The sequence below is a fragment of the Coregonus lavaretus genome (assembly GCF_964263955.1).
Source record: "Coregonus lavaretus genome assembly, chromosome: 5".
NCBI classification, from domain to species: Eukaryota; Metazoa; Chordata; class Actinopteri; order Salmoniformes; family Salmonidae; genus Coregonus; species Coregonus lavaretus.
The window spans coordinates 62892494-62908160 of NC_139992.1; the positions used below are offsets into that span (position 1 = coordinate 62892494).

The window sequence follows — 15667 nt, forward strand, 5'->3', positions numbered from 1 at the left end:
AACCTGAACAACTAGTACAGTTGATGTGTCAAAAACACACACAGAAATGTATACAGACATGCCCCTTACACCCTTTAACAACTCCAGTTGAGGTTTAGGTCTTAGAGAATGTTTTGAACCAAATACAATGTTTTTAGTTTTAGCCATATTTAAGACCAGTTTATTATTGAAATCACCCATTCTGATACTGTAACTCCTTATTTAGAATTTCAGTGAGCTCACTGGCTTTGGGTGCTGACATGTAGAGTGTGGAATCATCTGCATTCATAGTCATTCTAACTTTGTGTAAGACCAGTGGCAAATAATTAGTACAAATAGAGAAAAGTAACTGCTCAAGGCAGCTGCCGTGAGGGACACCGCACTGTATATATCTGATGTTAGAGAAGCTTCCATTAAAGAACACTCTCTGGGTTCTAAATAACTCTCCAACCATGTAATGACAGGTGATGTAAAGCCCTAGCAAGTGTTTTTCTTACAATAACAATTTATGATCAATAACATCAAAGGCTGCACTGAAATGCTGTACAAATTGAGTGCCTTCTCTATATGCATGCTGAAAGTCAGTAGTTAACTTGTTCTCTGAAAAATAGCATTGTATTTGGTCAAACACAATTCTCTCCATCAGGTTACTAAGAACATGCATTCTCACATAGTTATTTCCCCTCTTATCCAGGTTGGAGGGGAGTTCGAAGTACAATTGAGATTGCGTAATCTGTGGATCTGTTGGGGCAGTATGCAAATTGGAGTGGGTCCAAGGGTGTCTGGGGTGATGGTGTTGATGTGTGTCATGACCAGCCTTTCAAAACACTTCATAATTACAGATATGAGTGTTACAGAGCGATAGTAATTTAGGCAGGTTACCTTGGAGTTCTTGGGAACAGAGACAATGGTCATCTTTGAAACATGTTGGGATTACAGACTGGAACAAGGAGAGACTGAAAATGTCCATGAAGACACTTGCAAGCTGTTCTGCGCATGTTTTGAGAATGCGCCCTGGTATTTCTTGTGAGTGTTAACATGTTTAAACGTTTCTCACATCGGCCACGGAGAACGAGCTCACACAATCATCTGGAACAACAGGGGCTTTCACGCAAGACTCAATGTTGTATTCCTCGAAGCGAGCATAAAAGGCATTTACCTCGTTTGGGAGTTCTGCATTTCACGGCTGGGTTTCCCTTTGTAATCCGTTATTGACTGCAAACCCTGCCACATACGACAAGTGTCTGAGCCAGTTAAATAGGATTTCACCTTCCTCCTATATTGTCCTTTTGCATGTTTAATGTCTCGTCAGAGGTCGTAGTGGGCTTTCTTGTGGGCGTCCATGTCCGTGTCCCGTTCCTTGTAAGCAGTAGCTCTAGCCTTTAGGCCAGTGCAAATATTGCCTGTAATCCATAGTTTTTGGTTTGGATACGTTCATATAGTCACTGTGGGGACAATGTCGTCTATGCACTTATTGATAAAGCCTGTGACTGATGTGGTAAAACTCCTCAATGCTATCAGATGAATCCTGGAATATATGCCAGTCTGTACTAGCAAAATGGTCAGCACTATCCAGGATCCTTTGGACGTCCCTACCCCATTGAAGTAGACATTTAAAATTGTTAAAGTAAGGGTTAATAACCCTTGGCCTACAATTTCCACGCTCATCCATCTAATTCTCGAGTGACTGGACATTTGCCAATAGAACGGAGGGGAGTGCCGGTCGGTTTTCTCTTCGTCTCAATCTCACCAGGATGCCGGCTCGTCTACCGCGTCCACGCCTGCTGTGTTTTGGTGGCCCATGAAACAAAGGAATGGGGTCCGGTATGAGCAAGGGAACAGCTGAGTCAGAGTTGAAGTCGGATTTGAAGTCGAAATCGAGGTTAGTAACTGTCGATCTGATGTAAAGAAGTGCTTGGCGGTCATATCTGATCCTATTATGAACTTTCTGTCCAAATAAAGTTAAGACGAACACGAAAAAAGTCTATAAATAAGTTGGAACTCTTTAGATGTCGCACTTCTCTGTCTGCGCTATCTTTCCATCAGATTCCATGTAACTTTTAACCCATGTAATCAGTTACTCCCCAACCCTGTGTGCTACTATTATGAGGCAAATATACCAAAACCCTTGCCTGTGAACAAATATTTGTGTTGAACCCATCGGAACCACATTTGACACCCAAACGAATGTTTCTCTATTGGGAATTCGGTCCCAAATCAGCACCTAGACAAGGTACTTCAAATTGTTGAACACTCAAATCCCACTTGATACGAAGTCATGCGGAACCTTGAATAACTAACATGTTGCATATGATGGTAGCAAAGAAAAAGCCATATCTCAGACTGGCCAATAAAAAGAAAAGATATGGCTTTTTCTTTGCAACTCTGCCTAGAAGGTCAGCATCCCGGAGTCGCCTCTTCACTGTTGACATTGAGACTGGTGTTTTGCGGGTACTATTTAATTAAGCTGCCAGTTGAGGACCTGTGAGGCGCCTGTTTCTCAAACTAGACACAAATGTATTTGTCCTCTTGCTCAGTTGTGCACCGGGACCTCCCACTCCTCTTTCTATTCTGGTTAGAGCCAGTTTGCGCTGTTCTGTGAAGGGAGTAGTACACAGCGTTGTACGAGATCTTCAGTTTCTTGGCAATTTTTCGCATGGAATAGCCTTCATTTCTCAGAACAAGAATAGACTGACGAGTTTCAGAAGTTCTTTGTTTCTGGCCATTTTGAACCTGTAATCAAACCCACAATTGCTGATGCTCCAGATACTCAACTAGTCTCAAGAAGGCCAGTTTTATTGCTTCTTTAATCAGCACAACAATTTTCAGCTGTGCTAACATAATTGCAAAAGGGTTTTCTAATGATCAATTAGCCTTTTAAAATGATAAACTTGGATTAGCAAACACAACATGCCATTGGAACACAGGACTGATGGTTGCTGTACACCTATGTAGATATTCCATAAAAAATCTGCCGTTTCCAGCTACAATAGCCATTTACAACATTAACAATGTCTACACTGTATTTCTGATCAATTTTATGTTCTTTTAATGGACAAAAAAATTGCTTTTCTTTCAAAAACAAGGACATTTCTAAGTGACCACAAACGTTTGAACGGTAGTGTAGCTACTACCGTTGGCAATCGCTCCACCCTGGCTACCTAGTCTCACATTCACACCCACCTGCTGGGATTGGCAACAAGAATACTTGGACATTCTTCCCTCTCTAAAGGGCAGCCATTCTCTTCACCTGCACACTGTGGTACAAATCCACTGTGAGGGCACAGTGCCTGGCAAAATGCCAAAGTCAACTAAGGTGACCCATACCGGCACCAAAACAACCAGGATTTGGAGAAGGCCTTTGGCACTTTTCAACCGCAAGAAGAAATAAGGTCATACCAACTGAAGACAAGGGGGATAGGAGTAGTTTGCTTTAGCTTTCACAGCCATTGAAGGTATTTGAGAGACTGTTCAGTACCATGTAAAACCAAACACAATTCATAGTGAACATATACACATTATAGTGCAGATAAACTGTGTGGATGTCATATGAAAAACATAAAAAAATACCGGTACACAAATATTGACTGAAAAGAGAAACATCGAAAAGCTAATAGAAATGGTAATCTTGACTGGAATTTCTCCCCTCCATAATTAAAGCATTGATGGCAAGGGATTACAACTATGACTAATAATAATGGGATGGATATATTTAGCGCTTTCACCCCAGAGGGAATTCGGTCACAAATCAGCACCTAGACAAGGTACTTCAAATTGTTGAACACTCAAATCCCACTTGATACGAAGTCATGCGGAACCTTGAATAACTAACATGTTGCATATGATGGAAGCATCCACTGCTAATCCAATACTGACACAGCAACTCTGTCAGAAATAATTGACCATAATCCTGTTACTCCAGCTCTTATGTTTGACATTTCTAAATTATTTGTGAACTATGACATTAATGACGTCCAATGAGCACAACCTTTGTTAAATTGAATTGGGTCAATAAGCTTTTAAACAGCTTGAATCAAGAAATTATCAAGGCCTATTTTCTCTCAGAAGGAAAGGGTGGGCTGTAAACTGTACTGTCTTATGTACCAGCGAGAGACGGTAAGTAAGATGAAAGGACCAGACCAGGAGAACAAGAAAACAGTGAAATAATGGAATGGGATAAAAAAACAACAACGCTTAAATCCTTTTTAACAAGTGAATGAACTTTCACTGTGCGCCACCAGGACCAGGGAAATGCTGACATTGTTCTTTTCCTCTCAAGCAATTTATCCTCGCAATGATGTCATCATAAGTGTTAATACTGTAAGAGGCTCTGCTAACAATGTCAGCTTGTGCAAAGAAAAGTCATGTTGCTTCAAGATAATAATTTTAGCTATATTGTCTGGAAACCCTGAAAGGTTCAGAATCAAGTTTGTTTCGCAAAACGAATGGTTTGCATCCCATCTAGTCGATAGCTTAAGCCAGGTTACATGGAGTGGGTCTATCTACTCACCAAACAGCAAAGCAACCAGTGGCGTGTATTCATGTATGCCAAAGGAAGCCAGGCTTCCCCAAAACATTTATCAATAAAAAAACACAAAAACATACAAAATCATTTATCTTTTGTCTCTGTGTTTCATAATTTTCCTTCAATTCGCATGAGGCTGAATGTATCTCACCGGAGAAAGCATCCGAGCGAGTGAAACAGCGCCCCTCTGTCTCTGTATGTGTAGGCCATCGATCTGATGCTGCCTGGTCAAAAAGAGTATGACATCGTTGCCGCCCGTAGCAATGAATGCAACGGAAGCAAGCAAGTATTTTGCCTCCCTTAATACATTTTTTAAATAAAATAATAGCCAATCAGCATTGAGCTCAACTGTGAATGGTCCTGGCACACCAAAAATAAAAAATATAAATACAAAAGTCAATAGAAGCCAGTTCAATAGAAGCCCTCCAATCACATCGACAGCAATACGTCAGACAGAAACAACTTGAATTGTTGCATCTCGTCGTGCTGTTGTCCTCTTGTGGCTAGATAGCTAGCTAAAATTGCCCCTTTCCTAAATTAGCCATGGATGGAGATAGGGATTTGAACTGTTGGTTTTACTTAATTCTCCATACAGTCCAATGATTATAACAGCGATTCTGATTCAAACATACAGAGCATTCGGAAAGTATTCAGACCTTAACTTTTTCCACATTTGGGCCACTCAAGGACATTTAGAGACTTGTCCCGAAGCCACTCCTGCGTTGTCTTGGCTGTGTGCTTAGGGTGATTGTCCTGTTGGAAGGTGAACCTTCACCCTAGTCTGAGGTCCTGAGCGCTCTGGAGCATGTTTTCATCAAGGATCTCTCTGCTCCGTTCATCCTGACTAGTCTCCCAGTCCCTGCCGCTGAAAAACATCCCCACAGCATGATGCTGCCACCGCCATGCTTCACCGTAGGGATGGTGCCAGGTTTCCTCCAGACGTGAAGCTTGGCATTTAGGCCAAAGAGTTCAATCTTGGTTTTATCAGACCAGAGAATCTTGTTATTCTTGGTCTGAGAGTCCTTTAGGTGCCTTTTGGCAAACTCCAAGCGGGCTGTCATGTGCCTTTTACTGAGGAGTGGCTTCCGTCTAGCCACTCTACCATAAAGACCTGATTGGTGGAGTGCTGCAGAGATGGTTGTCCTTCTGGAAGGTTCTCCCATCTCCAGAGAGGAACTGTGGAGCTCTGTCAGAGTGACCATCGGGTTCTTGGTCACCTCCCTGACCAAGGCCCTTCTCCCCCGATTGCGCAGTTTGGCCGGGCGGCCAGCTATAGGAAGAGTCTTGGTGGATCCAAACTTCTTCCATTTAAGAATGGAGGCCACTGTGTTCTTGGGGACCGTCAATGCTGCAGAAGTTTTTTGGTACCCTTCCGCAGATCTATGACTCGACACAATCCTGTCTTGGAGCTCTACTGACAATTCCTTCGACCTCATGGCTTGGTTTTTGCTCTGACATGCACTGTCAACTGTGGGACCTTATATAGACAGGTGTGTGTGCCTTTCCAAATCATGTCCAATCAATTGAATTTACCACAGGTGGACTCCAATCAAGTTGTAGAAACATCAAGGATGACCAATGGAAACAGGATACACCGGAGTTCAATTGAGTCTCATAGCAAAGGGTCTGAATACTTGCAAAAATTTATAAAAAACAGATTTAGCTTTGTCATTGGGTGTTGTGCGTAGATTGATGAGAAGTTGTTTTATTTAATCCATTTTAGAATAAGACCGTAACATAACAAAATGTGGAAAAAGTCAATGACTAAGTCGCTTTGGATAAAAGCGTCTGCTAAATGGCATATTATTATTATATTATAAGGGGTCTGAATACTTTCCGAATGCACTGTAAATTCATACATTGTGCCCCTGGTCTGAGAGGATGGAAGTTCAATATGTAGATAGATGTAAAAGGCTAATGTTGAAGAAGGATAGCTAACGTTGCCCATGAAAGAAAGTTAGGCTAGCGAGCAAGCATTTTAGCCAGGTAGCCTTGGACATCAAAAAAATAAAAATGTGTACTGTATGACAGTCATAGACCGTTTCGTCAACATGAAAGAGAGGATGGCATTAACGTTTCTCTACTAGTAGGGTGAATCAACATGTTTTTTCTACTTGCACACACACACACACACAGAGAGAAATAAGAACCATGGCCAGCCACATCATATTTAGCTTACATATTTAGTTGTCACTGTATTAGACTAAGCATAGGTGATTTGATAATCTTGAAGTTGAAATGGTGCTGGAATAGTGGAGGCAGCTCCTGTTTTCGTTGCGAATTAATGTAACTCTGTGGTTCTAAATCATTAGATGTTTAGTTGTCTGAAAATGTCAGAATCATTAACTTGCTTGACCATGCTGTATGTCATGTAACTGTTTGTTACATGCAATATGCTTTGTGGACTTCACCTGACAGAGATCGCTCTCAGGTTTTGTGATGAAACAAAGGTGTGGTTGAATTTTTTCTGCCACTGTCTTCTTATTGTCTCTGCCTTTAGGCCTATATATCACGGTCGCAAGGCACATGAACTAACAGGTTAACGCACACACAATGCAATTATCACAACACATAAGGTTGTCATTTTTTTCCTGGCTTGGCTTCCCCAATGATTTTAGCCACACAGCTATTGGAAGCAACAGGTGTTCCTCATGGCTCAGTGCTGGATCACCTGTACTGTTGTGAATGTTTTACATTTGACTTTTTCAACTCAAGATTACATTTTCTACTTAAATATGGCTATTTGTCAACTTACCTACAAATGATAATGAAAAATCGTTTCAATTAATATTCTACCCTACCTGGAGTGAGTGTGATTTGAAACCCGTTGGCCACAAGCCTGGGATCAGAGAAGATGGCCATTCCTCTCAGCTCAGGACTTCCCTTCTCCATTGTACAGAGAGCCTGAGTATACTCAGCACCCCCTAGGATACTAAAAAAAGACAAGCACATATTGTATTAACAAAGGATACCAAATCTGTACCTGGTACCACATGGGACATTGTGGTACTTGTTTCAATGAATCTCACAGAGATCCAAAAAGTAATTATCATGTACACTGAACAAAAATATAAACACAACATGTAAAGTGTTGGTCCCGTGTTTCATGAGCTGAAATAAAATATTCCAGAAATGTTCCATACGCACAAAAAGCTTATTTCTCTCAAATTTTGTGCACATATTTGTTTACATCCCTGTTAGTGAGGATTTCTCCTTTGCCAAGATAATCCATCCACCTGAAAGGTGTGGCATATCAAGAAGCTGATTAAACAGCATGATCATTACACAGGTGCTGGGGACAATAAAATGCCACAAAAAATGTGCAGTTTTGTCACACAACAATGCCACAGATGTCTCAAGTTGAGGGAGTGTGCAACTGGCATGCTGACTGCAGGAATGTCCACCAGAGCTGTTGCCAGATAATTTAAGGTTAATTTCTCTACCAACGTCGTTTTAGAGAATTTGGCAGTACATCCAACCGACCTCACAACCGCAGATCACGTGTGACTATGCCAGCCCACATCCGGGCTCTTCACCTGCGGGATGCTGAGGAGTATTTGTCTGTAACGAAGCCTTTTTGTGGGGAAAAACTCATTCTGATTGGCTGGGCCTGGCTCCCCAGTGGGTGGGACTGGCTCCCAAGTGGGTGGGCCTATGCCCGCCAAGGCCAACCCATGGCTGCGCCCCTGCCCAGTCAAGTGAAATCCATAGATTAGGACCCAATTTATTTATTTAAATTGACTGATTTCCTTATATGAACTGTAACTCAGTAAAATCGTAGAAATTGTTGCATGTTGCGTTTATATTTTTGTTCAGTGTAATTATAAAATTACCATTCTACCCAGTCATTTATAAGTACTGTATATCAGGTACCAGGTAAATAGCAAGCTGTAAAATTAAGTGTAACATAAGGTGTTACATAATGACTAGATTATAGAATGCATTATGAAATCACTCTGAACTTATGAGCTGAGAACAAGATTGTGTCAATGTTCACATTTCACTGTTAGGTGAGAAATCTGAGTGATATGTTACCCATCTGTTAACTGTATAGGGTTCTGCAGGCTCGCTGCTGGAAGTATATTATTCTCCAGAAGTCTCTTAAACAGCAAGGCCTCCTCCACCCGAAATGGATTTAACAACATGATCTTTCTACCACATAAAACGACCCAGGCGCTTTGAGAGGCCAAGCGGTTTACAAGCCGGAGGCCCTGAGGTCTTGGGCTGCTCTGGAACGAGAGGCGATGAAGCCGCTGCCTGAGGGTAACCACACTGAATGGTAGGGGTTCTGAGGGCTTTGGCACAGGGCTCCTCTTCTTCTGGGGCTGGGAAAAGAAGAGCTGGTCCAGGACCGGCTGGTTAGAAGGCAGGACCTTGCGTTTCTGGCCCTGGGGCCGACTCAGCGGGGAGCCCAGACAGAGCCGCCTCTCGGGCTCTCTCACACCTCGATCAGAGGCCAGCTTGGTCTGGAGGTCGTAGCGTTCCAGGTGTTTCTTTGCCTTATCCTCATACCTGCAAGGACCAGAAATCAATTAAGCCAATTAAGAAATGGTGTATTATCATCTCCAACATGATCACAAAGGTATCTTACTCTAGGTCTCTGTAAGAACGTAGCAACAGACCTGGGCAGAAAATAGTTGCATTTTGTAGTTTATTTGAAAATGCCAACTTAGTCGAATATAGTTTATATAGAGTTTAACTAAAACTATTTTTCTTTGACATTCAAATACAAATCTCAGAAAAACAAAATTATATTTTAAAGTATTTTGAATAACTCTCAGAAAACCAAATAATATTTGAAGGTATTTGAATATATGCAACTTATTTGATTAAAAAAATAACGTATTTGATGGTTGCCAAATATTTGATGAAGAACCAGAAACTACAACAGTTGGTTGAATTAGTCTAAATACTGCATATGATCATAAGCACATGGTTTGGAGGGCTCTTAGATATTAATCTTAGTATACCCATATCGACGGGTTGGCTGACAACGTCACGAAAATGATGCGCGCGTATCGATGTGGCCAGAAGACGTGGGTTACGATTCTTAACTGTCAGATGGCTAGCAACAATGACAAGAAGCTGCCATGTGGGGAATTATAATATAATAATATAATATATGCCATTTAGCAGACGCTTTTATCCAAAACGACTTACAGTCATGCGTGCATACATTATTTAATTTTTTTGTGTATGGGTGGTCCCGGGGATCGAACCCACTACCTTGGCGTTACAAGCGCCGTGCTCTACCAGCTGAGCTACAGAGGACCACGAATTGTAGGTGGCTAATTTTTCAGCTCGTATCTTGTTATTGATTCTGTCTTGTTTTGAGGTGGTTTGACTGATGTCATGTCTTGCTAATATGGCTAAAGTTAGCTAGCTATCTAACCAACAACTGTACCCTTACGAAAAAAGATTGCAGTTAGAGTGCAGTATAACTGCAGTATGCTGCAAATACTGCATCCAAAAGAACAGTATTTTTTACTGCAGTAATTTTGCAGTGAACTCTGCAATTACTGCATCCAAAATACCACAGTCGACTGCAGTTACTGCACTTTCACTGCAGTTTCAAAACTGCCCTTTTTTTGGGGAAGGGTAAGCATGTATTTGAGAGACAAAGAGTGCTCATTGTGCAAAAGTATTTATGCTTTCAATAAACATTTGGAGACAAAATATAGTTTACATGTTGTCAACAGTCTAAGCCAACCCAGTCTGTTTTGCCCCATAGTTGCACACGTGTTGGTTTTGTTGCTAAACAATCAACCGTCTATAGCCTAGACTTAAATACATGGGAAATGGAATTAAGAGTAGACCACTTTTGCAGCTTCAAAATGACTAACAAATACATTTTCATAATGAGTGAGACATGAGGTAATACACAAACACTTGGCATCAAGTTCTTATGCATGTGTAGTAACTGTGATTATTACAAAAGCAACATTTGTGTTACATAGTACTTTGGAAATTGCTTTATAATTGCATAATAATGGAGTTATTACATAAGTGGAATAAGGAACAGAACCTATTCCTCTTGTGTACAGTAGTTAACTCTCAGCTCATTGCTATGCAATTATGAAAGTATTGTAACATGCTACTACAATATTGCTCCAAAAGTCATTATTTTATTACAAGAACAGTTGAATGTTAAGTGTTACTGAGAATGCTAACAGTAACAAAATATGTCTATTAAGTGTCGAACGGAAACTAAATATCTCAAAACTGCCTTCTTGAATCAACTACAGTCAAGGTATGTGGAAAATCATGTTAGTTTGTATTCTGAGTAGACTATCCCTTTAAAGACGACAGTGTGTGTTTGAAACAAGAACACTTACCCTCAGATGGACAAAGGTTCTAAGTTGTTTTTCCTAAGCATCCAACTTGCTGTTTGCAAATGGCTTTTAATTACTCTGCAGTATTTTCAGGTATCATAAAATTAATTGCAGCTTTTGACCTTTTCAGTGGCATGTTGAAAGAGTCATACAGTAGCTGAGCGTAACAACTTATTTATACTTATCCGTACAAAATATCATTGGTTAATTGGTTTGAATTGATTATGTACATCTGGGGCAACAGACATTCAGGAGAATGGTCATTTACACAATGTTCAGATATAAATGTATTGTGTTGATCAAATATGACTGTCAGACAGATTGGAATAGTATAGGAGATTGTGTGTTCTCTATTCATTCTATTTATTTATTCAACATGCAGTTCCAGATACAGCCCTGCCATTAGTTGAAGGCAGCCAATCCAATAGTTTCAGAAAAGTAGTCACTTCCTGAGTTGCTTTCTCAGATCTGTATTCAAGTAATTTTTTGGGAACTGTATTCAAATAGTTGTAGTCACCTCCAAAGTAACCATTTGTTCGCCTGGAAAAAATTGTTACTTTCCACAAAGCAGAGTTAAAACTATAGTTATCCCAGATCTGGTCAGCAATCACATTCAGGATTCCTCCTACTTCACCTCACTAGATGCAGCACAAAGCTGCACTGGGTTATAAATCATCTTTAACATGTTAAAAGGAGTACTGCACTCAAAAATACTTATTCCTAGGATTTTTGTAGTTGTTCAAATCAGTGCGAAAATGTTTTTTAACACTAATATACCTTTTAAATTATCAATCTGAGAATTCAGAAAAATCCACAAATTTGGGCAAGCTCAGAAAGGTAGTTATTGTAAGCTACTGTGCATTATACAACGGGTGGGTCTAATCCTGAATGCTGATTGGTTAAAACCGCATTCCAGCCGGTGTCTATTCCACAAGTTACCACCGGCTAAATCTATGATGTTAAAATGCCTATTTACTCTGTTCCATCTGAATGCGCAATCCACTGTCTCATCAGCCCAGCCAGACAATTTCTAAACTTGATCTCCACTATAAAAAGCATCTAGACATTATCTCACATTTATTTTAGACAAACATTTAACAGCTGAGATTTTTATAAACCTTGCTGTCTGAGAAACAGGCAGGCAGCGTTTCTCAGCCAGTCGAAATCATGAATCAGCTGGCATCATTTTTATGGATATATTCAAAGAAATGTCAATTGAAAAAAAGGTGCAGCTAGTTTGTAGTCTTTCCAGCTCCAGTTCGAAGTGATTGTGTTTGCTGTGTTGTAGGCTATCTACTCTGAACAACATTGTCCTGACGAGAGAGCACATTTTCTATGCCATGTATCCAAATAAATGTCACTAGAAAACAGCTTAAACAAATGCACATTTGTGTCGGGACTATATCTTGTGGAAGGATGAAATGGTATGAATAAATTCATCAAAATAAAGTTAATGAAAATATGTCAATCATTATTTGAATATGTTGGTAACCCGTGAGAGATTAGATGAGTTTGGATTGGTCTGCCATGTAGCACGCGTCTGTCTATAACATGAGCTGGTCAGTATGTGTAGGTAATTCTTTCTAACGCGACTTTTTTGAAAGATATCACATAGTAGAACTGCAAAAGTGTTGCTCTCCACTTTCTGGAGGACCAAGTTTTGAAATCAGTGGAATGCCCAGTGGAATTAAAGTATGATAGCTAAGGAGATGGAGAAAATTCTGGCGTTTGATTGCAAATATGCAGAGAGTCGAAAAGAGAACACACAGAAGGCTATTGTATAAAACACCCGTCTCCGGATTACATCTTCAAACTAAGGGCAACCATGGCAGAGAGGTAGAAGCGTCCATTGGGTAAGATAGTCTAGCTAGCTACATTTTCAGATATTACACGTTTCTAATTTTGTCAGAAAATAGTTTTCATTTCAAGTTAAAGCGTACTGTTAGCTATCTAGCTAACGTTAGCTGGCTGGCTCGCTAGCTAAAGTTACGTGTATGATCTGTATAGTAATATTATTCATATCTCAGAGCCATTTGCATTGCTAGTTATAGCCTAATGTTAGCTACCTAGCCAACATTGAACCTCGTTGGTTAGCTACTTGCAGATTCATGCAGGGTAGTAACGTTATGAGTTGGGATTATGGTTCATTGTTTAGCTAGCTAGTTACATGTCTAAACAAAAGACTCCACTATGCAAGTAACCATTTCAATAGAATGTTCATGATGTCATTGTGACAGCTGTCGATAGACGTGGCTTGTAAATTCGCGGAATAACTGACGAATTTATGAACGCTCAACACCCGTTGAATATGGCCGGTGTCAGTAAATGTTGGCAAAAATGCGTCATTAAATTGTTGCCCGCAGCACAGTTACCAACGCTCTGGATAACAAAAACAGCCTAACCAGCTCTGATAGGGCGAGTAAAATGGTCAGTGAGCTGTTCTCTCATTTGAGTCTGGAAGTAGCTAGCAAGCTAGCCAACGTTAGCCAGTTAGTTTGGGTGCTTGACTGCTGTTGTTAGGTCAGAACGCTCGGATCAACCCTACTCCTCAGCCAGAGCATCCAGCGTGCGCTCTGAACGCTCCGAGAGCGAAACGCTCTGAATTTACGAACTGACAATGCTCGGAGTGCACTCTGGCACTCCAGATTGAATTTACGAAAACGCCGTAGTATAAACCAGCCTTTAGTCTTGAAATGGTATGTTGTTTAGTACCCAGATGTGAATCCTTAAAGAGATGGGTGGGGCTAAGGCTTAAGAGGGTGTGAACGATGCTGAATGGGTGTAGACAAAGAAGAGCTCTCCAGTAGGTTTATCAAAACCTTCAAGGTTCATTTTCTCAAAAGTGAGGTTACAAGTTTATCAACTTTCAAAGCAGAATTACTTTCCCATTGTTCCCCAACTGTAGTGTATGATATACAATTTTCTAGCTCCGAGTCTCTACTTTCATCCAATGTAAAAAACACAATAAAAAATGTTGCTACATAAGACCGAATCGAGCCGGTCGGTCACATATTGGCACGGTTTGCTGGCCCTCAACTTCGTCTCGGCCCGAACAACACCTATGCCAATATATCCTCCAAACACCAGCTTCTCGGGCATTATCACGTAATTACACAGTGTATATCAGTTTGCAAACTCAGCTTATTATTTGTCGTAAAGCCCTAATCTTTTAGAATAAGCCCTTCTAATTTATCAATTCAGAACCAATTACTCTACGGGCATGATGGAAATAGGTTTATTGAAGGGGTCACCAATTGTGACCAATTAAATATCCTAAATTCACATATGGAATCTTGATTCAATTTACTCTAGTGAATCTAAGTGACATGCAGTAAATCATAGCGTAGAACATGTGCTAAAACCGTCAAGATAAAAAACATCTGCCACTTGTAGCCAGATGGGGGTGGGAGGTGAATCACTCAAAACGGAAGTGGAGGACTGTTAAAATATCCAGTCTTGACCTTCCACTTAGAATTGTTCCACATTCCTGCCAATTAACATCAGTGGCAGTGTGTTGAGGTTTTCTAGCTGCTGTAAATACAGAAGCTTTTTGAGTCACCTCAAGGCTAGGGGTTAGGGCAAAAGTACTATAACATGCTTGAAAGCAATAGCTACTGCTTGTATCCCAGTATGATCAAACATTGGTTTAATCCACTAAAATAACAGAGTTTAGCTCCATAAACCCCATTCATTCACAAAAACACACATCTTTCTCTGGATTATGTATGGCATCTGTTTGGCACTTCCTTTCACAAGTTGTGTTAATGTATGGATTTCGGCAAATAAAGAAACCCATCCCGTCGTTTATGCCCTGAAATGCCCCCAGTTTAAATTTCCTAAATGCAAAGGAAACAGTCGCAAGTGAAACAGGAAACAGCAGTCCAGGGTGATGCACAACTGTGGCAAAATTAAAAAGGAATTGGACCTAATTCAGAATGCGCAAATCAATGTTGTCAGAGGTACACGTCTACGTTTCTGGGAAAGTATATTAAAAATAAGCTGAAACGGTCATATAAAAGTGAACTATCCCTTTAATGTTTGTAAACTCACTTACGCTAAGTTGTGAAGTGCAGGAGCGATGCCAGTATTCTGATGTGAATGGCTCCAAAACAGCATTTGTGGGGAGCTCAGGGGACAAAGAAAAATGTGGGGTACTCCCGAAATCCTGGAGTAATATTGTCAGCTTCGCTATATAAAAGTGTCTATCTATACTGTAAATCGCCTTCTCCCAACGCCGTACCACCTGGAAGTACAAACAGTACAGCCTTAAGACAAAGGTCCACCTACGCAAGAGCAATGTAAAGCCTGTGTAAGGCGGTAAGGCAATTTAAGTCTCCCTGGATAAAGTGTGTGTTTTCAGATTCCAGCAGGGTGTTGGATGTGCAGTCCACACATGGGAAATAAGAGAGAGATCCCCCCAAAAAAACTCAGAAGCTGCAGTGTCCACTGAGACAAGCTACAGTGGACCATGCTCTCCTCAATGTTTCAAGCTACTGCATTATTAGGTAATGCAATGTTTGCATTTAGAGCCTTCATAAGAGAGGATCAAAAGTATATAGTGCGTGCAATAAGAGGTCACTTGCACAGGGATTCTGGAGGCGGACCAGTTCTATACATGTCAGCTGGAAGACAGCCAGGGGGGGGGGTCTTCTAACTTGCACTCCCATACGGTTCCATGTAAATAATCCTATGGGTTTATGGCACTGCATCCACACATGCAACTGACCTGTGTTACTAGAGTACATGTGAGAGGGATAACGATTCCTAGAAGTGGCTTGCCACTTAACAGCGGCGTCGAAAGGAGACAAATATTTGCCTCATCTTATTTCAT

At 40.7% G+C, this 15667-nt stretch overlaps 1 protein-coding gene across 1 annotated transcript in view; it reads right to left on the reverse strand.

The window, feature by feature from the left end:
* pms1 (PMS1 homolog 1, mismatch repair system component) overlaps positions 1–15667 on the reverse strand; it is a 55853-nt gene that overhangs the window by 15783 nt on the left and 24403 nt on the right. Inside the window, exons 10-11 of the mRNA XM_084161859.1 lie at positions 8540–9016; positions 7306–7436 (exon numbers count right to left, since the gene is read on the reverse strand). Of these exons, the coding sequence (XP_084017985.1) occupies positions 7306–7436; positions 8540–9016 (608 nt within the window). The remainder of the gene's footprint in view (positions 1–7305; positions 7437–8539; positions 9017–15667) is intronic.